The sequence below is a fragment of the Primulina tabacum genome, chromosome 3 (genome assembly GCF_025594145.1).
Source record: "Primulina tabacum isolate GXHZ01 chromosome 3, ASM2559414v2, whole genome shotgun sequence".
In the NCBI taxonomy this organism is placed as follows: Eukaryota; Viridiplantae; Streptophyta; class Magnoliopsida; order Lamiales; family Gesneriaceae; genus Primulina; species Primulina tabacum.
In genome coordinates, this window is record NC_134552.1 from 45,822,799 (window position 1) to 45,849,365 (window position 26,567).

Below are 26,567 nucleotides of genomic sequence, written 5' to 3' on the forward strand. Positions count from 1 at the left end.
ACAAGGAAAGCAGTCTCCGATGAGAAATTTAAACAAAAGAAGTGTAGGAAAGAAACAAATGCTTTAGATTTAGAAAATTCGTATAGACAAAGTTTTATAGATTTTGAAAGTTCACGGGCTAAACTTTTAACTCATGAATCATGCATATTCAATGTGAGAATCACGTTGAAATCGAATCACCCTTTGCAGGTTTCGCGGTTTTGAACGAATGGGGACTGAGAGACACAGTGACGCTGATAGCATGCAACATCCGCTACAGCTGGTGGCGTTCATCAGCCAAATTAGTTTTGATTTTTTTTAAAAAAAATAATAATAATAATTTAAAAAAAAACAACTACCATCGACAACATAATGTCTTATGTTTTCAGAAAAATCAAACTCATTCTGTGAGCAAACCATACTATTTATGTACAATTCAATATGATATATATAAGGCATATATGATCTAGTCCTTTTAGTTCACAGCAGTAAGAGGAAGCCGGGAGTCCCTCAAAGAAACAACGGCCTCTAACATTTGCTTTAAATCTCCATTTGCCTGCTTTAAAGATTTCGTGTCCCAGAATGACTTCAGCAATTCTTCAAAAGATGGAGTCCTGAGTTCCTCAATGGAAGAAATGCTTGGAATATTGATTGCTTTCTTCTTCGGTGTCGAGCACGATGGTTGATCCACCTAATATGTCAAAACCAGATTTCATTCTCACAGACTTCTTATTTTGCAAGTGTCATTTAAGCATATGTTTTACGCAATATATATATGTGTGTGTGTGTGTGTGTGTTCTGCTTCATATTTGTGCAGGTTTTTTTCCAAATGTGTTGTCAAGCAACATAATTAAATTGTGCGACACAGTCCCCTACCACATAATCCTCTAGAAGGCATTTTCCTGCATTTTCTGTGATTTCCACAATCTTGTGATGATGCCCACTATTCAGTTCTCTCAAGTCTCCGCAACAAGGAACAATCATGGAATCAAGATTCGTGCTTGCCTCGTGGTCAAGTTGTAGCGAACCTGAGGGTTAATAAAATGAAAAGGATGTCAAGTATAAGACATATGAACATCTCCAAAACTGAAATAGATATAGTTATCTTACGGTCAATGGACGAGAGCAGATTTTTGCTTCCAATATCTGCATCTTCAAGAGCAGAGTTTACAGCAGAAGTAAACCGTCCATGCAGTAGTTCATTGGTGCCCATTTCTCTCCTATAGTTAGGTCACATGTAACCATAAAATGACAATAATGTGCAGGTGAAACTTTAAAGCTTGAATATTGGGATTTGAACTAACCTAACTATTTCGTTCATTGAAGCAACATTGCTCTTCTCTAGACTAAGCAGGGATTCTTGAGCATTTTTCCATTGTTGGGCACCCAATTTTGCTTGTTCCATACTGTGTATTTTCATTTGTTGAGAATTAGAGATGTCACTTGAAAGGAATTTATAATTTGTGAAAAAAACATATGAAACTAACCATTTATATAAAACATCCTTCATGTCATTTTTACCAATTTCCACTGATGCTGTGTCGTCAATATAATGGGATTCAGCGCTCTCCATGTAACTTGTCCATTCAGCTTTGATAGAACAAGTAGTATCTTGCATAATTGACATCTCCTGCTGTAAACTAGTTGTTCTGCTAGCTGCACTCTCCCTAAGCCCATCAATCGCACATTGAACCTGGTAACAAAAAAGTGGAAAGGACATAATAATTTCTTATCATTTGAGTAACAATATAAAAAGAATAAGACTGTAATAGTCGACCAAAGGAGAGTGCAATCATCATTTAAATGCATAAATCATTTAGCCTCTCTTTTATCTTTGTTGGCTGGATTGTTCTGAAACCAGCAACTGGGTCACACATGGCAATTTGACGGATTTACTGACAAGTAACTTGAAAATGATAATCAAAACAAAGTAAGAAAATGCATGAGTAAACCTTAAAATTAAGGAGACAAAAAATATGATGATGTTCCCAATAAGTGACAATTTTTACCTGTCTCTTTCAATTAGAGTGGGAATAAGTTCAAACGAAATTCTAAGTGAAGGTCGTCCTACGTTAAATTCAAAGTAGAAAAGATCTTTCCAGGGACGAAATTCTAAGTGAAGGTTGTCCTACGTTAAATTTTTCCAGGGGCATACCAGTTTTCGCTTTCGAGAATTTGAACCTGCAAGCAGCTCTGCCACTTTTTCTAGTAGTTGCTTTTCTTCATGAGCAGCACAATCCTATGAAAAAAATTGAACATCCACTCAGAAAATAGTTTGATGTGCAAGCCGAATGAAGTTTCTAAGCAAAGAACGTAAACCTCAAACTTCTTTTCAAATTCAGATAATTTCCGATCATTATTCGTATGTGCTTCTTCCACAATCTGCCCCAATTTTGTGGTGTGGCCATCTAAAGTCTTGAAGAAGTTTACAGTTATTTGAGAGATTGATCTTGTGGTTTCAACTGCTCTGCTGTGAGCCTGAAAATAATGTCGCAATTATTTATATGGCAAAAAAAAAATCCAACTTCCATCTTATTAACTAAGAATTGCCAACCTCTCGTTGCTGTTGTGCGTATACAGTTAATTTGTTCTCCTGACTGTGCAGGCAATTTTGAAGGTCATCGAGTAAAGTATCAGCCACTGAAGCCATTCCTTGGAAAAGCTGCAATAGATTAACTGCAATCAGATTCCTGCTGTAACAAGGTTCTATGATTTGTCACAGCAATATCAATAGATTCAAACCTCCTCTAGTGCAGAAGAATGCTTAGAAACTTCCAAATTCAGTTGACCAAAAGTTGACTGAGAGTTACCATCAAGCTCTCCAGCTAACTCATCTAAAACCTTTATACCAGATCGATACATGGTTTTCAAGTTTTTAAGGTGATCCCGAAGCTCTCCAGCAGCCTAGAAATGCAAGAGATAAGAAACTCTGGTTGACTAGGAACTTGTTATCTAACCTACGTACCTCGGTCTTTGTGGATACGAATGACTGCATGTCTTCTTCCATCTCCTTCAATTGTTGCTGTTGCTGAGTGGTAGAAGATGCCACAGATTTGTGCAAGATCTCAAGTTGCTTAGTCAATTGAGACTGGAAATTTTGAATAAGAATCTTATTCCCATCTTCTATTTTGTCTTTGCGTTCTACAGATTTAGTGATACTTTCATTATAATAGGATCATTTGCCTTAATATTTGAGCATATAACTTGGTTCAAAGTCAAAATGCAAACCAATCTTGGCAAATAGATTATGGACATCCGATACAGCATTCTCCAATTCTGCTCGAAGCTCAAGGGCACGCTCAACAAGTGCTTTCTCTGGTGAAAAGTAATCAAGTGAAAATTTCATAAAACTAACCACTTTTAGTCTAACAACTAAGAGAAACTAATGGTGAGCAAAATATAGTAAAGAATAAGAAAAATCAAATGAGATATCAGCACTTTTACAATGATTTCATTATATCACAGCTGGAATCTACAACAAGTGATGGGCTGAGACATTTTCACCATCATATTTTGAGTGGAAATTAAATAGACACAAAAATATTTCTAGGTACAGATATTCACTAGGGCTTGTATTCACCATTCAGCATAATTTTACATCTGATTACCCCCTGACACGTACCAGACTTGAGAAGATTGGATATAAGGTAATCTTTTTCTTTGATCGTTGCATTTGCCTGTTTATGCCTTTCTTCAAGATCAAGCAGTGAATGCTCAGTTTCTTGTAGCTTTTTCTGAATATGAATAGAAGCCAAATTTATTCCTTGACATCAAAGCAGAAGGGAAAAAGATTATAACGGTAGGCAGTCAGTCAAATTACACCTCGGTCTTTTCAAGTTTGTCAGTTAATTCAACAATCGACTGTTGTTGAGAATTGTGCAATTCCTGGAGTTCCAATAGTTGCTGCGCATAAATTGTAAATTTTGTGATAATTCTTGAATTTCCACAGAAAATATTAAGGTTAAAAATATGTCTTAAATTTACCTTGTCCCTGGATTCTAAATCAAGTTCCATGCGTTCTACTTTTTCGGACATGGCCTGAATCATTTTTTTAAAAAAAAATGACTTTCATATCATGGGAAATCCATTAAATTTCAGCAAACACCATCAAACCTTTTTATCAGCCTCATCCTGGAGATAACGATCTCGTGGTATGTAGATTCCATTCTTCTCCCTTGCAGCATATACCTCTGAAGGACATAAAGTCATTATTTATATGTAAAGAAGTTCAGATTGCTTTGAAGAATAAGCTTAACAACCGTAGATGAAGTTCACAACACACGCACGCACAACAACCTTGCTTAAGTCGATCAATCTCAGAATATAAATCCTTCATTATTGCAGATTTCATCATTTTTTGATTGATCTGTAATAACAACCATCTACTTTTAGCTGCCAGTCCACATAGTAAAATAAAGCAGCTGAAAGAAAGGAAGAGTCGTATCATATATTTCAAGAACACTAACCTCGGGTTTGTTCTTTATATTTTTTGCACGGTGAGCATAATCCAGAGTACTAAGTGTCTCTTCCAAACAGTGGATGGAAGGTGATATTGTTGCAATTATACAAGTCTTCGTTTTTCCCCCAAGAGAATCTCTCAGCAACCTTGTCAACTTGCTATCCCTGAGATTTCACGTGACATTGTATGAATTGATAAAATAATTTTTTTGTAACACACCTGGATAATGGATACCAGGTTAACATGGAAAAATTAATTGGGCTTTTTTACCTATAGGGTACGTGACCGGAATGCTCCACCAAAGCATTTATGACTCGACCAAGGGTCAGCAAGCTCTTGTTGATCTCACCTGCTTCCCTTGCTCTGCCCTGAAATGGTAGACACAATCACCGACCGACAGACAGACAGACAGATAGATTTTTTCCAGTTTAAATTATGTTGACTTTTACTCCCACTGTGCTCTACAAAAAAACAGATAGAGAAGGAAAAAATTCGGATAAATTGCTATTCTTACTTCTCTGGCACCAGAGCGTGAAATATTTTCTGAACCAGCAAGATCAACCAGATTAAGCTTCCCACATTTGATCATCTCCTCTCCTTCTGGAGTGCACTCTTTGATGTGAATTGTGATTGAAAAAATAGAGTGAGAACGGCTGCTCTGTTTGTTAAGAAGAGTCTCTGCTGTTCTCCTTTTAGCAGAACCTTTCTCTAAGATTTTATAGATTTCATTTGCCGTGGTCACAATCTCCTCTTCCAATCCCCTGACAAAGACTCCACCCTTTCCATCCTCCATAAGCGCTATTGGTTTCTTTGACTTGTCTTCAATTAATTTTGAACATTCTTCTGGTGCCAAAAGATCTGAAATTTCCTCGTTGTACAATTCCAAGAATGTAACTTTCATGCTGTACTCAGCATTTTGAGCCTCTAGGATATCGAATATTTGCCTTACAGCTCTTGGAATAACTCCGCCATCACTTGGAATATCACCGTTCTAAACAAGAAGTCAAATCATTGAGATAAAAAGCAGCACGTTTTATATCTCGTAACCAGTATAGAAAGAGTGGACATAAATTAAACCTTTTTTCTTGATCCACCCTCCATTGTGTAAGTCTTGCCTGTTCCAGTTTGCCCATAGGCAAAAATGGTGCAATTGTACCCCTCCAGAACTTCAAAAACTATGGGGCAGATTGACTGATCATATATATCCTTTTGCTGAGATGTTGAACCAAATACCTAAACAAAACAGAAAACGAAGGTGTATTATTGACAACCCAAGTGAAAAAACTGAGAAAAAGTGAAAATATAAGGGGAAAACAGTCAGAACTTAGAAGTGAAACCAAGGGGAAAAAATGGTCTGCAACAATGTTGCTCATAAGTGAAACTAAGGGGAAAAAATGGTCTGAACCATGTTGCTTAAACAACCCATTCAACTACCTGGCTGCTATTTAATGAACACCGGGAACCATGTTATTTAAACAACCCTTCAACAACTGTCTGTTATTCAATGAATAAATCATGTCTGATATAGAGTGAACTTTACAATTTTCAATTCTTTCTTTTTGTACTTCTTAATATTCCCAAATTTATACGTGCAACAAAAACATGTAGGCAGGAGAAGATATATCAGACCTTGTCAAAGTTGAAAGTCCTATCAATCTGCTTATTGGCAATATTTTGAATAGCGCAAACTTCTCTTCTGTTTTCATTGCAAGAAATCACCACAGGAGCATGCACCCTCACTTCATCCTCGCTTAGTGGCCTGATGAAACATAAATAAAGCCCATGAGAATTCAATAAAAACAAAATCATTCAAATCAAAACACTTTAAAAACAAAAAAAAAAGATCACCTGCATCGCACAATGACCTGCACATTAACACCTTTCTCCTTGTCATTCTTTCCGTTCAAACTACCATCCCCAGATCGCAGATCTCTCGCTGCCTTATCGCTGGAACGTGGTGTGTGTGACGGCGATATCGGCACCATTCCACCACCTCCCCTTCTATCCATTTCCGGAATCACTACTAAATTATGCCCGTTTAACTGCGCCACAAGCCGAATCCAGCTCAGAGAAAATCAAATCAAGTCGCATTAAACCCAGATGAAAATATCTAAAAACGAAACCTACCACAATGTGGCTTCTTCAATGAGCAAAAATTCGTAAAAACTGGATAAATGACAGGAAAATCAAGAATCTAGCCGATTCATGATTCGAAAACAACAAAGCAACTTACAGATCAGAAGAATCGCAGCAAAATACGATTACTTTGACTGAAAATGTAAACGCATACGCGTAACCAACAAACATATACACTTACAGTAGAACTGAATCGGCCGGCAAATCGAGGGAGACTGAACAATGAATAGGAGCACAAATGGCGATACCTTTGGAGACAATACAGCGACCAGATTGAGTGTGAAGTTTTGGAATTTTCGGTTATAATAAAAGAAAAGGAGTAGAGAGAGAAAATAAACTCAAAAAATATGGCCGTTACGGAGCGTAGGGTTTGAATTTGTATATACTCCCCATAAGCCATGACGGTGTGAGAGGTCCCCCCGTTTGTGAGAGATTTAGCCAGCTGTAAATACACACATTGGATGAATAATTTGTATTTTGTAGATATAATGTAATCTATATATAATTTTTAAAAGATTAGGTCTCTTGTGAGACGTTTTCACGAATCTTTATATGTGAGACGGGTCAACCCTACCGATATTCACAATAAAAAATAATATTTTTTATGTATTGATGACTCAAATAAGAGATATGTCTCACAAAGTACGACCCATGAGACTGTCTCACACAAGTTTTTGCATTTTTACAAATAGGACTTTTGTGAGATGATCTCGTGGATTATCTCCGGGAAATAGGTTGACTTAGCTAATATTCGTGGTGAAAATTAATATTTTTGGGATGGAATTTGGATCAAATCAGATGTTAATCTCACAAAATTAAAATGTGAAACAGTCTCGTATGACTTTTTGTATGGATTGAAATTCTTAGAAGCAGCAAAAGCAAGAAAAATTTGAATAGCTTCTAATTGGGGTACTAGTGAAAAGTTTTCATCAAAATCTATTATTTTTTCTTGTCTAAAACTCTGTGCTACTAATCTTACTTTGTCTTTAATTACTATTCCATCTTTATTTAATTTATTCCTAAATATTCATCTGGTATCGAATATTGATTGATGACATAGTCTAGGAACTAGATACCAAACATTATTCCACTTGAATTGATTTAGTTCATCTTGCATGGTTTCTATCCAACTAGAATCAGTAAGAGCTTCGTTAATTTTCTTAGGTTCTAATTTAGAATTATAGGGTTAATGCATATATTCATTAATCATTTGTCTTCTTGTTTTGAGAGGTGTTGGGGGATTATTAATTATCAGTGAAGAATGATGAGTCTTACTCCACTTGTAACTTGGTTCTGAGAAGATGTTTGCTTGAGATGGATCGTGATTATGTTGTGATCGAATATCTTCGGTGAACTCTGGGATATAGTTTTTGGTAATTGCGGCAAGCGCTTGGTCCTAAGTAATTTTTATTATTGTTGTGGTAAAACATTTGCATTCATACAATGTCTTTTCATCTTTTTTGTCGATCATGGTTCGGTTCTAATTATAACAAGTAGCGTTTACTGTTTCTGCCCAAAATCTCTGTGATGTGCCAGATTCAGCAAGCATTGTTCATCTGCTTCCTTCAGTGTTCTGTTCCTACAGAGCAATTACATTTTGCTGAGGAGTCCTGGACGCTGAATACTCGTGCTGATTTCTCTGTTCTGATAAATACACCTCAAGAGTTTTTTTAGAAAATTTAGTAACGCAATCACTTAGGATCTTGACTACTGAAACTGATTTTTCGTTTTGTACGTGTTTAAATAATTGATCAGTTGAGAACTTGTATGATCTTTATCACTCAGAAATATTACTCATGTAAATCAAGAAAAATCATCAATAATGACTGATGTATACTTCATTCCACTTAAACTCATTACAGGTATAGGTCCAGATAAATTCATGTATAATAATTCTAAGCATCTAGATTGACAGTTTACCGTCTTTAATTTTAAAACTAGATCTAATTTATTTTCCTAATTGATATACTGAACGTACATGATTCTTAATAAATTCTATCTCAGTCAATCCAATCACTAGATTCATTTGTTGCAAGTTGTTGATCGATCTAAATTTAAGTGATTCAGCAATGCGATATTCATTGTTTATCACAGGAAGATGCAATAAAACGTGTAGAATTATCAGGTTGAGCATATTCTCAATTTATTTTTTAGGTATTTCCACTTCTTATTCCTTTGCAGCAGAACATTTGAATCTGCATTCTTAATATATGTGCTTCTGAAATTTTACTAGATAACCATTATCACATTATTTACATACTGATTAAATTATAGCACATATTTTCAACTAAATAAAGTTTTTGCTTCCCTCTAAACACAAAATTTAGCAATTAATTAGTACTCAATCTATACGAGTCCGAACTAGATTAGTCCTTAAGAACACATCTGTACAATCCTGAAGGATTTTGTACTTCGAGTAACTTCATGGGCGCGTGGAACAGAATATCTACTTTATTCTTAACAAAATGTATTATATTATGTTGTTCTCCATTGTTGTTCTTGTATAATATCCTATATTTCTTCTGAAGAAGTTTACAACTGTGGGATCGGTAGTGTTTTGCATTTACTGATGTCTGCTGCTACGGTACTTGATCCGCTACTGGATTCATTCTGCCAGTTGTCTTTTTTCTCGGGTTGAAACAGAACCTAACCGAAAATTCCTACCATTGTTTGTCTTATTTATAGGTTTTCAACTCGAACGTTAGGTTCATTATGTTCAAATACCGTAGTGGATTTGACAAATTGAATGTATTCTTTTTGCACATATTCAGCTGTAGTCGAGTATTGGTTTATGAAATGATTTAATAACTACTGAATTCGAGACTCGTTCTGTCTCTGGATTGCTTCTGTAGTTATTGCATCTTCTCTAGTGAAACATAATACTTATTCCATGTATTTACCAGTAAAAACAACTTTTAATTTTCCATCATTAGTGTCTAGAAATCAACATTCACTCGTTCATTGTCAGTCTTTAACTTAATCATCTTTGCTTCAAGATCATTGAAATTTTCTCTTGTGAACAAGTGGACTTATTGGTTTGATCAGTTAGGCTCTGGTTTTCAGCTTTGACTTGCTTAAATGATTGACAAAGATTCAAGTACTCTTAAACCATGTCATACAATGTTTTGACTAAATAATCACGTGTAAATTCATTGTAATCAAAGTCAAATACCTCATCAGTAGTCGAGGTTGGGTCAATATCGGCCATTAAAAACTGAACTTCTTCAACATCACTATCATTGGATTAAATTTTCGAGTCCGAAGATTTAGAACTGGAATCTACCTACTTACTTTTACTTTCCTTCGCAAAAATTGCCTTGCAATCTTTTCGTGACTTCTTGTCATTGCACTTATGTATTTTATTCTTGTAATCATGTTTCTTGGACTTAGGACAAACAATGAAGTGACTAGTCTTCCCACAGTTGAAACAAGCCATTTCACGGTTGGTGACTCCTCCTTTAAATTCCTGTTAGGATTTGGATAGGTTCTATGACTTTTCTTCATGAATCTTGAGAATTTATTGACAAATAGTAACATAGCATCGTTTCTGCTTTGTTCAGCAGTCTTATCCAATACTAGTTCAAAAATGGTTATAGCAATGCATTTGGTTGGATGGTTTAACGTAGTTTCTTCTCCGCTTCTAGTTTCTAACTCGAACTCGTAGGCCATTAGATCAACAAACAACTCATGTAGTTCCAACTTGTTTAGCTCTTTTGATTCTCTCATTGCAATTGCTTTTACGTCGTCACATTCTCTTGTCAAGGCTCTCATCACCTTGAGTGCGGCTTCTCGATTGGTGTACTATTTTCCAAGAGAAGCTAGTTCAATGATGATTGTATTGAATCCTTCATCAAAGTCATTCAAAGATTCTCCAAATTTCATCTTGATATTCTCAATTTTTTGCATGGCTCCTGTGAGTTTGTTTTCTTTTGTATGATCATTTCCCTCACTGAGTTGAATCAGCTTGTCTCGTATTTCTTTTTTTTTTTTGTAGAACACATATTGATCTTACTAAATCTATTTTTGTCAATGATCTTGTATAATATATATTTTGCCATGTTATCAAAATTTGTTTTCTTATCATCAGTAGTCCACTTTGATTGATGCTTCTCTATCATCTAAGGTGCTTCATCTGATACAACAACTGCACTATTGACTTCCATTATCTTAATTGGTCTGTCCGTGATGACATATCATAGATCATCGTCTTTGGATTCTAGATGAGCCTACATTCTGATTTCCAGTCATCAATTTCTTCTATAGAGAACATGAGAATTTTGTTGAATGATACCACCAATTCTGAATTTATGGGTTCAGAGGACGAGGAAACCCATTCAGATATCACTTGTTAAGATCGGGATATACTTTAGAGAGGGGTGAAGAAAGGAAAAATTTATTTTCTTCTTTTCAATGAAGTGGCGACCTCCACTAGTTTTAGTAGTAGAAATCTGATCTCGACTTTCAAAGATCAGTAGCCAATGTCTAATGCAGAATGAGGCTACCCAACCTAATGAACATTAATGACAATAATAATAAGAACACAATACTTGTTTCTGGAAGTTCGAATGATGAATACCTTCTACGTCTCTTCTTCTTCTGTTTCCAGACTATATACACTGAAAGATTTTGATATTTACAGCTTTTGTAAACATCCACTTCAGTAGGACGTAATATTACCTATTCAAATTCTAAGTAACAATTCTTTTCACAATAATAACAGACTACTGAATAGAAAGATTATTTCTGTCAGTTATAATGACTTACTCAAATGATAAAATATAAGTAAGATTATAGTGAGTACGAAGTAGCACAAGATGATCTTTGATATGAACTTGAGAGTATGCTTCTAATAATTTCAGCAGTGCTTCTGAGTTGTAAGAAAACGATAGCGTGAGTGTATACCTTGCTGAAGATAATAAACAAGCTAATATAGATGATCTCCAAATGTTCAAATTTGAACAACTATAAATTGGTAGAATCATGATAATTAATGCACTTGTCAATATGTACGAGGATAAATTTAATGCAGATAGATGATTGTTGCCGATATTCAGTAGTGCTCATACTGACTGCGGTTGATATTCAGTAGTGCTTATTCATTTAATTTGATAGACCATATTTTCCATATAAGAAGTGAACAATTGGTCTGGTGAATTTTATCAGCTACTGAGTTCTAACAGGCACATCATCAAAGCTAAATTGTCGCAACAACAAGAAAATTCTTGATTTCATGTATATCTCGATGATAAAAAAAATGGCCATGCCATAATTGTTTCCTTCGCCCCTCGCCATCTAACGCATTTAGCTAGTATAAGCTTCGAACTCCACAAGCTTCGCCAAATAAAACTAGGATTGTGACCGAGAGTGGCCTCCAAGAAATACGAATTGAGGTAGTATTTGGCTTGTAGTACTGTGGCCATTAGTGAGTTTGGTTTAGAAATAAGATCCCAAGCTTTTTTTTTCCATGCATTGCCAAGTTGAACTGTTCCAAGTTTTTGAATCCCATTCCACCATGCAGCTTCCTAGTCTCCCAACTTATCTATTTGATACCTTTATTCCAACTGGGTTTAGAACCCCACCAGAATGAATTTCACCACACGTTGAAGTTCATTAGCAGACGGCAGCCACAAAATTTGGGATTAGGTTTACAAATTAATAACTAAATTAATAGATCGCCGAATTGAATCCATATCTCAAGTATCAATGTAATGTCGAATTCAAGATTTGACAATAATGAATATTTTTATTTTTTGAATCTATATATATATATATATATCAAAGTTCAAAAGTTCAATCATTTTTAATTTTTAATTTACCAATATACGTATTCAAAATTAATCAGTCACTCACGTTGGAAGTTTAGATTAATTTATGGCTTTATTTATAAATATTTTTGCAGAAAAAAGAAGTGGTGTCATACTCTCAAGTTTGGAAAAAAAAAATTTTAAAATTAAATATGAAAAAAAACCACTCGTACAAGATACTTGGCATTTTCTCAGTGATATTTTGTGTGATTCGATTTAACAAGTCTAAAGAATCGTTGTGGTATGAGTCTTTATCTACAGGCGGGAGTTTCTTCTGTTTGTATCTATTCTGACTCCAAGGAGACGGTTCGAGTAATTCTCAACCCATATCTGGACACTGGCCCTTTGGGTGTCTTGGCTCTTGAAGTTAATTTTATGTTCCTAGTTAATCATTTTGTGTCGATCAAACACATGCATCGTTCGACCAATACCTACTTAATGTTATGAATGTCTAATTTTCAAAAAAAAAAAAAAGTCTAAAGAATTTCAAAATTATAACCATGATGAATTTTCCAAATACCATTTTCAGTCGGTACACTTTAATCGGTCGTTCAAAGTCATTCGTAAACTATTTGAATAAATTTTTATTATACGTTTTCGAACAAGGAATTTGATTCAATTAATGAATGATATTTGAATTATAATGTTACCTTAAGACAAGTAATTAGGTCTGAAGAATTTGAACCGTTCACTATTCACTATTAATGCTCCAATTACGTGCAATACAATGCTTTGGAACCATCTATTTTTTCCTCTTTTAAAATTTGTTGATATTTAATCATTCTTGGTAATTGAAGATATGCAATAAATGTGAATAAATTTGATAATAATTATGTCGGTATTAATTTCATTAGACAAATAAATAATCTCAATGATACAATCAAATTAGAAATTACTGAAAACGGTGTTTTTTCATTATAGTGGATTTTGTGGGTAATAATTGGCCAAGAAAAAGAGGAAATGAAATCAACTAGACCTAACCCTAATTTCCCCTTATTCTTACTTTTAGTTAAATAATAATTTTAAAAAATCACACTATAAATTATCAGATCCTAGTAATAATAATATCAATGAGAGAAGGAACTAATTTGAGCATCACTTATTGCCCGTTAGCACTCCTATTTATGTAGTTTTTGAACTTATTTTAAGTGTTTCTAACCAATTAATTGTTTAAAATTGTATATAGAAACTAATAAGGACTTAAAATAAACTTTTGCAAACACTATTTTAGTCGCTAAAGCTTATTTCTTGGACTTAACGGCAGCAACCACAACCTGAAACTAATTTTACGATCTTCATTAACATAATAAAAAATTAAAATATTCGGTGTGCAATTTGTAAACTTTTGGACTAACGTAATAGCCAGCAAACTATATTAGTCAGGTATAATCTGCATTATAAAATCATGTGTTAGAGGCTAGCTCGCTCAAGAAAATATCGATTGAGAAAATCGAACTCTTGATTATCATTGAGCATACTATGCATATTTGTTGGGTGAAAGGTGGAGGAGGAGTAAGGTAAACCATCACAAGAAAATCTGATAATAATGGCAAAATCAGTAAACTAGAGGGACGTATCTTGTGTGGTGTAAAATGTACCCCACGTGATAAAGACTGAATTAAAGTCCCCCCCACATGTCATATGGCCCTCAATAATTGCTACAAATAATTAATAAACGAATTTAACTTTTAATTACATAATTAAAAAAATATCGTTTAATTATTGACTAATTAAATTAGAGTACATACATATATGTATTCGGCAATCAATTGTGCTGCGGCCGAAGATTTAGGTGAAGATTATAATCAGTTAATTATAGTAAATTAAATAAAAACTACAGCAATAATTGTTTTGGAACGACAATTTCATTAGAACTCGGTTCCTTGGGAAAAAAATTCGGTTTTGATTCATGCGAAGAGATCGATCATGAATTAGTAACTGCTTCCAATTTTAAAAAAAGAAAATAATCCCAATTGGGATTACCAATTTTGATCGTTACAAAGAGCGATGCTACCACATTTGATCTGTTCATGGAGAAACATAATTAAATTCCAAAAGAATTTCCCATGTAATAAGTCCAACACGTTTCGATTTCAGTTTAATCTGGACTCATACATAATGTAGCTTCAGGATTCAAATGATCTAGAAAAAAAAGTTGATATGTAATTTTCTTTTAGTTGGTCCTGGAATATGTTAGAGAATATTGATTAATTAATTATATATATTAATTGAGGCGTATAATTGTTAATGATATTTGCAGTATAATTTAAGCATTAGATTATTAAACATTTTGGTCTGTAAAATCATATTTTGAGAATGATGCTTTACCTGATGCTACATTACGGAGGATTTCTTATAACTGGCATGATTTTATAGATAATTTAATATACAGTTTGAACTTAATCTAAGTATAATTCAGGGGCAACGCTTTCTTTTTTGTTTTTTGTTTTATAATAAAAATGAAACTCATATATGCTACTTTCGGTGTGTACTAAGTAAACTTCTGGACTAACATAGAAGGATATAAATAGGGACAAATCCACCATAGGGTAACCGCACCCCAAATATTTTTTACTATATTAGAAACTAAATATATATCAAAATCGTCACCCAAACAATTGAAATGATCATGTATCTTAATGATGGACGATGTTTTATACATTCAGATTTAAATACCTCATCTCTCAACTTTTTCCCCCTTCTATAACACCGTGTCTTCGTAAGCGGCCCCTCAACTACAAAATATTAAATCCGTCGTCTCTGCAAATCATGTAAGTCGAGTAAACTATACGTGTCAGACAAATCTCATACGACAGAGTCGTCGAATAAGATGTTAGTATTGTTGTATATTTATCAAAATTTGAATGATCCCTTGTGATCTTTTCCAAAAAAGCCGAGTTTGTCTCTGCACAGGCAAATGTGTTTCTTCATTTTTGGCCATGCAAGTTACGTTACTCTGGTGAAAGGTGGCCTGAGCAGTGGTGACTTTAGTTTTCAGGTGCTAATGTTACTTGGATATTACTCCTCGCATATGCTACTTGCGCTTTACTTCACCTCTATTTATTTTCTATATTTTTTTTGCAACAAAGACACACTTTCGCAAAACTGTTAACATAATGAAGATTTTAATATTTCCTGTCCTAACGTAGCCATGATTATTAGATCATTTTATTAAAGTTGATAAAATAATTTATTTGTCATCAATATATTGCATTAAGATAAATATATTTATAAATATTACCAAATTTATCAAGATTCAGTGGTTCATAAAATTATTTTTATTTTCAAAATTATCTCCTAATAACTTCAACTCAGTTTAAACTCAAATAAAATTATTTGATGTATATTATTCTCAATTAAATCAAACGACTTTCGCTGAAATTCAAACTTGGGATTTTTGTTTTGAAGATTGAAACTTGGGTAATTTTAATTGCATATATGAATGGAAATTTTCAAATATATTAAAAAACGTAAACATATATATGTGTGTGTAAATTGTAGATCTGGGTTGGGCTCACGTTGTTATCTTAGCCTACTTCATACTCGATAAGGACCTGGATCCACCTCTGCGTTTCGTAAATCTTTATATATTATCATTGGACTCATCTTTTTATTCCTATGTACCCATCATGATCTTATATTGTCGAAAGTTTTCTTGAAGTATCCAATTTGTTATGTAGGTATGAATTGCTTGTGGGGACACGAGAGAAGTGCACGAAAATTTACATATAAAGATGTGATAAATGGTCATTTCCTTTCCTCGCAGCATACTCTATTATCTAGTGTACCATGTGTTGCTTTCTTTGTTCTACTCATTTTTCTTTATCACAGCAATGTGTTGCGTTGCCTTGGTGTCAATTTTCACTGATTTGTTTTTTGTGATACCTTGAAAATTGAATATGGTAAATGAAACAAAAGTGAGTTGAGGCAAGTGTTCAACACTTACACTTTAAGAATAATTTACCCCACTCTGGTACTTCAGTTTTATGTCAATTCTTTCTTAATATATAATTACTCCATGAAATAACCCAGAAATTGCAAGAGAAATAACCCAGAAATATTATATACTCTCTTATAATAGAAGGGAATAGAATGAAAAATATGAGTGCATGAAGTTTTTTGGAAAATCAGATGCAAAAGTCCTTAATATTGATTCTTGATCATGTATTTATAGATATCAATCTATATGGACATGTTGTTCTAATAATGGGGTGTCCTTTCATTCAAAAATCAGATGAGAATCATCAAGGGACAATATTTGTATGCAATGTATCATGAAAAACTCGCACTTGTTGTCAACTAACATCACCAGACTCCTAGGCATATCCCCCACGGCCCTGGAGAAATCCAAGGCACAAAAAGGAGCTTAGGTGCCTCTCGGAGGAGCCTAAACGCCTCCCCTGCGACCTAGATTGTTTCAAACTGCATATGGTGTGCCTCAGCACCTCCATTGGTGCGTAGAATAATCTAATGAGTTTTTTTTTCTTTTACTTAATTTCTATTCATTGACTCTTAAAACATTCCAACAATGCCTCACATGAATGAAATTAATGCACAAATGCACGTGATGTCAAAAGAGAGTTTACACATAAAATTATCGCATCAGGATAGGTGATTTTTGGCTTTGAACATTCTATACCCGAATATTATCGGATTTACTAAACTCAAAAGTGAACTTGATATCTTGTACTTCTTGGAGGTTTACGTAAAACCAGACAACGGTATCGACACAATAACTTCCCTAGCTTTTCTTATTGGTTTTTACGTTTGTGTCCGCTTTTGGCCATGGAACATTTTTTGGCTTCATAATTGTTTTTGAGGCAGTATGTCTTTACAATTATATAGGTGATCTCTTTTTTAAGAGTATCCAACCATACTTCGTACTTTACAAGCAAAGAAACTATTAAAAGTACAAACTTATCCTTACTACGTTTCTTGGAACAACACTATTTCTCCTAAGAATGAGTAGGGAGTAACTCTCAAGTACCAACACAAGTCTTCATAATTTAGTTTTCTCGTTGAACTAAGATTTTGGGATCAACAATCAACAAGATTGGGTTTTCACTATGAAAATTTTATTTTGTAGGTTTTAAAATCATTTCCCTTGACAAGCTATATACTTGATCTCTGTTCAAGGCTTTCGTAAGATGATCTACCAAGTTATAATTTGATTTGACATAAGCAATAATAATAACTCCACTTGGGATCAATTGTCGCACGGTACTGTGTCTTCAAAGAATGTGTCAAGACTTACCATTATACATATTATTTTGTCCTCTTGCAATTACCAATTGACTATCACAATGTATCATTATTGCAGGCACTGGATTGGTCCAACATGGAATATCCTCTAGAAAATTGCGAAGCCATCTACTTCTTTTGCAGCTTTATCCATTTCTGTAAATTCAGATTAAATTTTGGATCTAGCGACGTAGGTTGTTTGGATGACCTACAAGATATTGTGCCACCACCAATGTTAAAAACATAGTCACTAGTGGATTTGGAGTCTTTGGTGTTTGAGATCCAATTTGCATCATTATATCCCTCTAGCACCGCATGATATCTTGTATAATGCAACTCAATTCTAATGTATGACTTAAATATCTAAGCACCCTAGTCAGAACCTTCCAATGAGCATCACTAGGATTTCTAGTGAATCGAATCAACTTATTTATCTCACAACTGATGTCCAATCGAGTACAATTAGTGATATACATAAGGATTTCAATAATTCTGGAGTATTCAAGTTGGGACACTGGCTCTCCACGATTTTTACTCAAAGGGACGCTCAAGTCCATAGGCATATTTACTAAAGTGGAGTCAAAAGCATTAAATTCCTAAAGAAAATCTCAACATAATTAGATCGAGATAAGAATATTGTTTCTGAAGTTCTAGATATTTTAATCCATAATATAATAACAACAATGCTCATATCTTTCATATCAATGTTTTTTGTACACATTTTATTTGTTGCACTAATACTGTTGATTACTCCAAATTATAAGCATGTCATCTACATATTGAAATACTATTACATAAGATTCTCGTAAGCATTTAATATAAACACATTTGTCGCACTCGTTAATCTTAGAATCATTTTACAACATCACTTAGTAAAATTTATGATTTAGGCACTTGTTTAAGTCCGTATAAGGACTTAATGATTCAACATACTGTTCTTTCTTGACCTTAAACAATATAACCTTCTGGTTATTCCATATAAATATCTTCTTCAAGTTCATCATTCAAGAATGTTGTTTTAACATTCATTTGGTGTATCTCAAGGTTATGCAGTGTAGCAATTGCAACGAGTACACAAATTGAAGTTATTTTTGAGACCGGTGAATATATATCAATGAAATCAAGGCCTTCATTATGTCTATAGTCTTTAGCCGCCAATCTAGATTTGCATTTTTCTACACTAACTTTATAATTTTTTTTTCAGGATACCATTTGCATCCAATGGTTTAGTACATGATGAAAGATGCACTAGTTCTCAAATATTGTTTTGCAGGATGGAGTCAATCTCAGTATTGGTGGCCTCTTTCTAGTAGGGCGCTTCAGGGCTAAATAAATCACCTGGTAAGGTTTTTGGTTCATTTTTTCACATATATGTTTGGAAATTTGGACCAAAAGACTTCAAAGTTCAAGCCCTTTCACTTCGTCTAGGTTCATCTTCTTTCAAACAGTCTTTGTTGGAACATTTTATGTTAACAATCTTGTATTCTAACATATTTACTCACGTGTGAAGTTGCAAACATAAGAAGAAAACTGAAACTGAATTTAGCCAAACTGAATTTCTGGCGAGCTTCATTTTTTGATGATATATCTCAGTTGGATGATTCATATGACAATCCGCCAAATTGATTGATCAGAAATCTCAATTTGGAACAAGTCTTATTTCACGTCTATTGAGCAAAATCAGAAGTTATCACGGTTTAACGGATCACTTGTTGGGATCGATTAGTGGGGTAATCGTTGAGTTACAATAGCTCGGTTCTTGAAATATTGAACACCGATGAATTAAATCGAGTTTGGTTAAAAACCAAGCGGAAGATACTCAAAATAATCCTTCGTAGAAACCGATTAAATATTTTGTAAACCATTTAAAATATATGCAAGTTGAATGAGTAAAAATATTCAGTTGAAGCATTTTATCAAACACTTGGTATACAATATTTTGATATTTGAAGAACACATAAAATGCTTCAACAATGCATATTTAAAAACAGTGAAAATGATAAGCAAATGCAATAAACAAATAGACACGAATTTGTTTATGGATGTTCGGAGATTTCAAATACTCCTACGTCACCCCTTCTTCCCCTTGGGAAGGATCCACTAGAAGACTTTGATTTATACAACTACTTGTACAAACCCATTCCGGAAGGGCAGCACTCAACTAGAACTCCTAGCACTCAAGATTGTAGGCAGCACCTCACAATCAGTATATTGTTTAATGTCTCATATACAAAGACTACATACACAAGTTTATTGTCTTTGTGCAAGACTCACTCAACTAATCTTTGAAGTTCAACTCTCTTGTATATGTGTGAGTGATTGTGTGTGAGGAATTTATCATTTACAGTGTATATCTCAAATGTATCCTCACACAAGGGCTTGTGCTCTCAACTAGCTGATATCTTCATGCTAACTGCCCATGCTTTGAATCCACTTCAAAAGCTGTTGTTTGATCTTCAATATGTTGTATTTATAGGCTCCAACACTGATATATACGTTAGACACAAGAATATGACCGTTGGAAAGTTTCTGTACTGTTTGTGGAATTGCAACGGTCAAATTCGTCTTGCTGGACATTTTTTCGACTGGTCAACTCTGGTCAACTCAACTGGTCAATCAGTTCAACTGGTTTAGTTGGTCTGGTTCAGTTTAACTGGTTCAGTTGGGCTGATTCAACTGGTCTTCAGCTGGTCTGGTTCAGTTTCAGCTGGTTCAGTTCAGCTGGTCTGGTTCAACTGGTCTTCAGCTGGTCTGGTTCAGTTTCAGTTGGTCAGCAGCTGGTCAACAGTTGGTTCAGTTTCAGCTGGTGTGCTGAAATCAGCTAGGCTGATTTCAGTTTGTGCAGAACCAATAACTTCATCGTCATTTATCAGCATCTTAAGCTTTGATTCAGACTTTGACTTCTGAAGATGATTTGTAGATCATCGTCTTATCTTTCCAACGCATACTGAATCGCTTCATTTCAATAACCGATCTTAGAGATATGACCAAAATACCGCAGCTGCTCAAACTCAACTGATTGCTGTTTTCGTGTGATCAGTTCGGTAATTGAGCGATCAGTTAGACCATGATAACATCCGATTTTGCCCAACTGATGTGAAATACGATTTGTTCCAAATTGAGTTTTCTAATCAGTCCAGTTGGCGGATTGTCATTTGGATAATCCAGTTCAGAGATATCATCAAAATACCAAAGCTCGCCAGAAATTCAGTTTGTGCAAAATTCAATTTCAGCTTGCTTCTTTGTGTTTGCAACTTCACACTTGAGTAAATATGTTAGAAACACAATAACAAGTTTTGTTAACATCAAAATCAAGATTGCGAACTTGAAAAGTTCCAACATCACTTAATAACCGAACATATTGCACTGAAACAAAAATCAGTTGGGTATGAGTAGTTGCGGTATTTCAGTCATATCTCTCAGCTAGGTTATTGGAATGAAGCAATTTAGTATGAGATAAGACAATGATCTACAAATCATATTCAGAAGTCAAAGTCTGAATTGAATTTTAAGATGCTAATAAATGCCGATGAAGCTACTGGTTCTACACAAACTGAAATCAGCATGGCTGATTTCAGCACTCTAGCTGCAACTGAACCAGTTGAGCTGACCAACTGAACTGAACCTGAAACGTCCACTACTTTTAAATTTAAAATCCTACTAATTATTTTTTTTCATATTGTAAAATTCGAAACTCATCATTTTAAATACTCAACATTTCCATAAATAAAAAAAGTTTAACATTTAAAATCTCAAGTGCATATAAAAAAATCCCTAAATTGTCAATTAACAAAATTCAACTCCAACCTTTAACATGATCATACTAACTTCGAAATAAAGCATAAAAATCTCGAATAAAATCATTAATAAAATCTTTAAACTTTTAACTATCAAGCTAATGTGGAAAATAAAGTCCCTCGGGAGTGTACTGCCGGTCTCGATCCACTCAAGCGTCAGTGCTTCCCTCAATATCATCATCAACACGTTCCAAACAGGAGTAACAAATAATACATATACAAACACATGCATTAAAATCATACGTTTATTTAAAATAAACTTGAATAATTTGTAAGCATAATTTAATCATAAATCTTAAAATCGTAAAGCTTTCAATCATTATCATTTTGAGTGAAGTTTGATCCTTGAAAGTGACTAGCCTTTATCCTCTGGTCGACTGATCAGTCTTATCTCACCATTGCGCATGGGGACAGGCATTGGGCACTGACGTAAAATGAAAATACGATCGTTTGGCACCCTCTGGGGCCTTCTTCCATAAACGGGCCTCTCTCTGGGGCCTTTTCCCTCATGATATTCTCATAAATCATATATCATATCCTTTATGTCACAATCAATTCACATCCCTCAAAATATTTTTTTTTCTTTTTAATAATAAAATATCGTGTCCTTTCCATATTTGTAAAATAGCATTTCTAACAGTAAAAATCGCATAGCTTGACCATAAATAATGAAATATCATATTTTCATCATAAACGTTATGAAGTATTATTTAACATGTGTTATGATCTCTCGTGACACTGCCAACTCATTTCGTATCACATAGGTGTAAAATGACTGTTTTGCCTTTGCACCCTAAAATTCTCGATTTTGACTTTTTCTAAATTTTATTGACTCGAGACTAACCCAAATGATTATTCAAGTTTAAATTTAATTTTTAATATTTTTATAACATAAACTCGAGTTTTTTGATTTAATTATTTAATTAATAATTCGTAAAGCGTTTTAATTCCGAATTAATCCAAACTTTAATATTTTCTTCCCAAACTTTAAAAATAAACTTTTTATACCTAAAATACCCCTGTGAACTATGAATCGACCCCTGTGGACCATGGTTCAAACCCTTTCCCATTAAACTCGAATACCGAACCCTAACTCCCCCCTGAGCCACGACCCAATTTCCTTGAGCCATGGCCGAGCCATCATGGACCAGACAAAACCCAGCCCCTCTTGGACCCTAATCGCACCGCTCTGGACCAACACACCTAGCCCCAGCCCATGCAAGAGTCCACGCGCAAGCAACTTCCTAGCCGCAAGAGTTGTCTCCCTCTTTCATCGAGCAACCACGGACCAAGCTGCACCAGCCTCTGTCCCGACCATTGACCATCCTCCCTAGACCCTACAGGACCAGCATAGACCATCCCAACCAAGCCACGAGCCACCCCCTCCGTGATCGCTCCTAGCGTGCATGGGAACAGTCCTTGCGGTTGTGGACTCTTCCCTATGGTAGCCCTTGAGTCCTAGTGTGAGGTCCAGGAAATTTGAACTACGTAACCCGACCGCATGCAATCTAGGGTTCTATTTAAATATGTTTTTAATGATTTTTATGCATTTATTTCATGGTTAGCATGGATAGGTGATTTTTTTTTTAAAGTTTCATGCATTAGGGTTTTAAGTTGCATTTCGTGCTCGAACGAGTATCGGAGACCGGGGATAATCAGGAAAAATATTTTTATTGAATAATTATTTTTAATTATTTAATATGAGGTGTTTTTTTAAGTATGATTTTTGATAATAGGCCTTGGTAGGGTATTTTTACCCGTCGGGTTATATTGTTAGCCGGTACGCAAATTTTATCGACTCGGAGGACTTTTTGAGGGTTCAGGCATTATTTTCAAAAACGTACCTAAACAAAATATTTTTCGGGAGTGTGATTGGGCTTGTTGGATTTGTTTTATTACTTAATGGGCTAAAAATCCTTTTAATCCATTTAATTTTTTATTTGGGTCCATTAGTGCACAAATTTCCTATTTAAATCTAACCTTATCAAACCCTAAACCTAATACACCCCTTGGCCGCCCCCTCCCCTCATTCAGCAGCCTCCATCCACACGTTTTTATAGCAGCACCAGAAGCCTCTCGATTTTCTCCATAGTTCTTTCAAGCAATCTTCTTCCCCACCTCTCCGGTTCACGTCCTGCGCGCAGCTTTTTGAGTTTTCAAGCGTATAAACGTTAAGGCACGCCATGTATCTCTTTTGTCTCATCATTCATATCGTATATATGCTGAAATGTGTGCCATGTATGATTAATTCTCGGTCTTTGCATGTTAAAATGCTTTTGATTTCAGTTTTGTCATGAAATATGTATGTTAATGCATGTACTCACGATTTTTGTTTGTGTTCGTGTAAGGAACTGCCGAATCATGACCCTAGGGGGATGTTTAAGTCAAGGAATATGGTGTCCTAGGGTTGGAGTCGGTTGGGGGTCGAGAACAAGCGAAGGCCGTAGGGTTGGTCTTGTATGCGTGAGTCAAAGGTGGCTGGATCGGAGGATTGGAGCGAGCCGGCGGTGCAAGGGCCATTCCTAACCTTCGACCAGACCAGATGGGTCTGAGTCATGGTCTAATATGGCTTGGTCACTGCTGGACTTGACCACGAATCCGATCGAGCGAGTTGCGTCAATTTTGGTCGTGGTTGGGACTCTTTTGGTGATTCTCGGGTGTGTGTGACTTACATTGTGCATGAGGCTAGGGTTCTTGGTTATATTGGTCCATGATAGTCCTAGGGTGGTCTAGGAACAGTAGGTATCAGAGTCGACCTCTTCGAGTAGGTTTGGTCCAGGGACGAACAAAGCTGAATCTGGTTTGCATGTGAGGCCCGGGGCCGAAGAGGGCGGGGGTGATCGTCGGTGCCATGAGGTAGCACCGACAATGAGCGGCTCTTGGCAGGCTTCTAGGAGAAGGAAATATGGATGAACCAATCTTACACCGGAAGGTGAGGGATTTCGAAACTGTTCAGGTATGGGACTGTGCAGTTGAAGAGGGTTTAAAAGATTTGATATGCACTACTCATATCGAGAAGGTGCATCTTATTTTATGTGGCTCATCACATAAGAACTCCAAAGTTAAGCGTGCTTGACTTGTACTACAACAAATTTTTAAATCAACAACACCTCTACGACAACGGTTTTAACTAAAACCGTTGTTAAAAAGTTTTTAACAACGGTTTTAACTAAAACAATTGTCGTAGAGCGTTTTTTAAGCAAAAGACAACGGTTTTTATTTTTTCGTCGTCTTTGAGCATTTATGACAACGGTTCTGCGAACTGTTGTCTATTAGCGTGTTTTTTTGAAACTGTTGTCATATTTAGCGACGGTTTCAAAAACTCCGTCGTTAAATTTAGCGACGGTTTCTTCAAATTCAGTCGCTTTTTCACATTTGCGACGGTTTGAAATATAGCCGTCGCTATAATTAGCGACGATTTTAATAAACTGTCGCTATATTTAGCGACATGTTAAGTTAAATCGTCGCATGTTTTCATTTCACGACGGTTTTTCTAAACCCATCGCTAATATTAGCGACAAATATAGCTTTACCGTCGCTAAATATAGCGACGGTCAAGTGACAAACCGTCGCAAATTTAAATTTTGAAAATACCGCCATTATTAGCGACGCATTTTTCAATAACCCTCGCTATTAGCGACGGTTTTCCTATAACCGTCGCACAATATTCTATAAATACAGCCACTTTGGATCCACTTTCTTACCCCTCCCTCACAACACTTAAAATTTTTCTCTCTTACACAATTTTACCACTTCACAACACTTAAATTTTTTTCTCTCTTACACGATTTTAGTTTCTATTTAATGTAAATTTTTATGTCTTTAATTTTTGGTAAATTTTTAAATGTTAGTTAAGATCATGAATTATGTTATCATAGTAATATTGTAAGTTTGTTTAGATTTATTAAATTATTAAAAGTAATTTTTTTTATTTTACCGAAAATATTAGCGACGGAAGCCATCATACAACCGTCGCTAAAATAGCGACGGAATGCATGAACAAATTGTTGCTAATTTTAGCGACGATTTTTACTTCCGTCACGATATTTGAAGACGACGGTTTTTTAATCCGTCGCTAAATAGCGACAAATTTACATAAATCCGTCGCTAATGTTGTAGGCGACGGTTCATCATAAACCGTCGCAAATGGTAGCTACTAGCACAGACCGTCAGGATGATACTTTAGTAGGTGGCAGGGGCCCACCTCCACCACCACCGTCGCAAAGAGACGCAGCTACCCGTGTACTAGAAGGTATTGCTCTTATGCCTTTTTTCTTGTAGTGTTGGGGCAATTTTGGGATGTGTGACCCCTTGAAAAATTTCCCAAGGTGTGTCTGAGTGAAAACATGAGCACGCTGGAAAGACCCGTCTTGATACAGTGAGAACAGTCCTCAAATCTGGGGCGTTACAGTTGGTATCAGAGCAAGGTTCCTGTACAGGGTTGTTCCCCCGCCAACTTCTGCAGATCAGTATTCAAGCCTCAAGTCTGTAAGTTTGTATGATTTTAAATGTTTTAATGCTATCACCTGTATGTTTACATGATGCATGTTTCACCGCGATTTTCAGTACATGATTAGCAGTTTTTAGGATTTGAGGATTATATGTTTTAAAAAATTAGATTAAATTGCATGATGTGTTACGTTTAGAATTTGTACTGTATTCACATATCATGCCTCCCAGACGCACTACTAGCACAGACTGTCAGGATGATACTTTAGTAGGTGGCAGGGGCCCACCTCCACGTGTACACGAGACGCAGCTACCCGTGTACTAGAGGGTATTGCTAGGCTTATGGAGCAGGTACAACAGGCTCCCCGAACACAACTCTTTTTGTGGCGGAGGGTTGGATTTGATCTTTGGAGCTACACTTTCAGTACTTGGATATGAGGGATGGTTGGTGGGAGGGAGCCGCTCATGGGGTAGATTTGACTACCCTCACTTGGTTCCAGTTTAGGGAGATATTCTTCAGCAAGTATTTCTCAGCGGATGTCAAGGGCCTCCTGACTGAGGGAGTTTATGAGTTTTCGACAGGGGGACTCGTTCGTAGCAGAATTCATCCGGAAGTTTGACAAAGGCTGTCACTTTGTGCCCCTTATTGCGAGAGACACTGCACAGAAGCTGAGACATTTCATGGATGGCCTTCGACCCACT

The 26,567-nt window shown here is 35.4% G+C and overlaps 1 protein-coding gene across 3 annotated transcripts; it reads right to left on the reverse strand.

Moving 5' to 3' along the window:
* Nucleotides 1–347: 347 nt before the first annotated feature.
* Nucleotides 348–6,981, reverse strand: LOC142541108 (kinesin-like protein KIN-5D). Of its 3 annotated transcripts, XM_075647674.1 has the most exons (24): nucleotides 6,756–6,866; nucleotides 6,566–6,632; nucleotides 6,287–6,480; nucleotides 6,068–6,197; nucleotides 5,516–5,671; nucleotides 4,953–5,429; nucleotides 4,709–4,806; nucleotides 4,446–4,602; nucleotides 4,276–4,345; nucleotides 4,093–4,169; nucleotides 3,964–4,017; nucleotides 3,802–3,882; nucleotides 3,602–3,713; nucleotides 3,208–3,294; nucleotides 2,945–3,120; nucleotides 2,722–2,883; nucleotides 2,534–2,641; nucleotides 2,299–2,457; nucleotides 2,135–2,218; nucleotides 1,467–1,672; nucleotides 1,284–1,385; nucleotides 1,090–1,199; nucleotides 856–1,007; nucleotides 348–670 (listed from the first exon to the last, which is right to left on the reverse strand). In XM_075647674.1, the coding sequence occupies exons 3-24, from the start codon at nucleotides 6,445–6,447 to the stop codon at nucleotides 455–457; spliced, it is 3,135 nt and encodes a 1,044-aa protein (XP_075503789.1). In that variant the 5' UTR covers nucleotides 6,448–6,480; nucleotides 6,566–6,632; nucleotides 6,756–6,866; the 3' UTR covers nucleotides 348–454. The 3 variants fall into 3 exon arrangements, with proteins under 3 accessions (XP_075503789.1, XP_075503788.1, XP_075503790.1); XM_075647673.1 differs by lacking the exon at nucleotides 6,566–6,632 and having other exon boundaries at nucleotides 6,756–6,981; XM_075647675.1 differs by lacking the exons at nucleotides 6,566–6,632; nucleotides 6,756–6,866 and adding an exon at nucleotides 6,672–6,689.
* Between the last annotated feature and the right edge of the window lie 19,586 nt (nucleotides 6,982–26,567).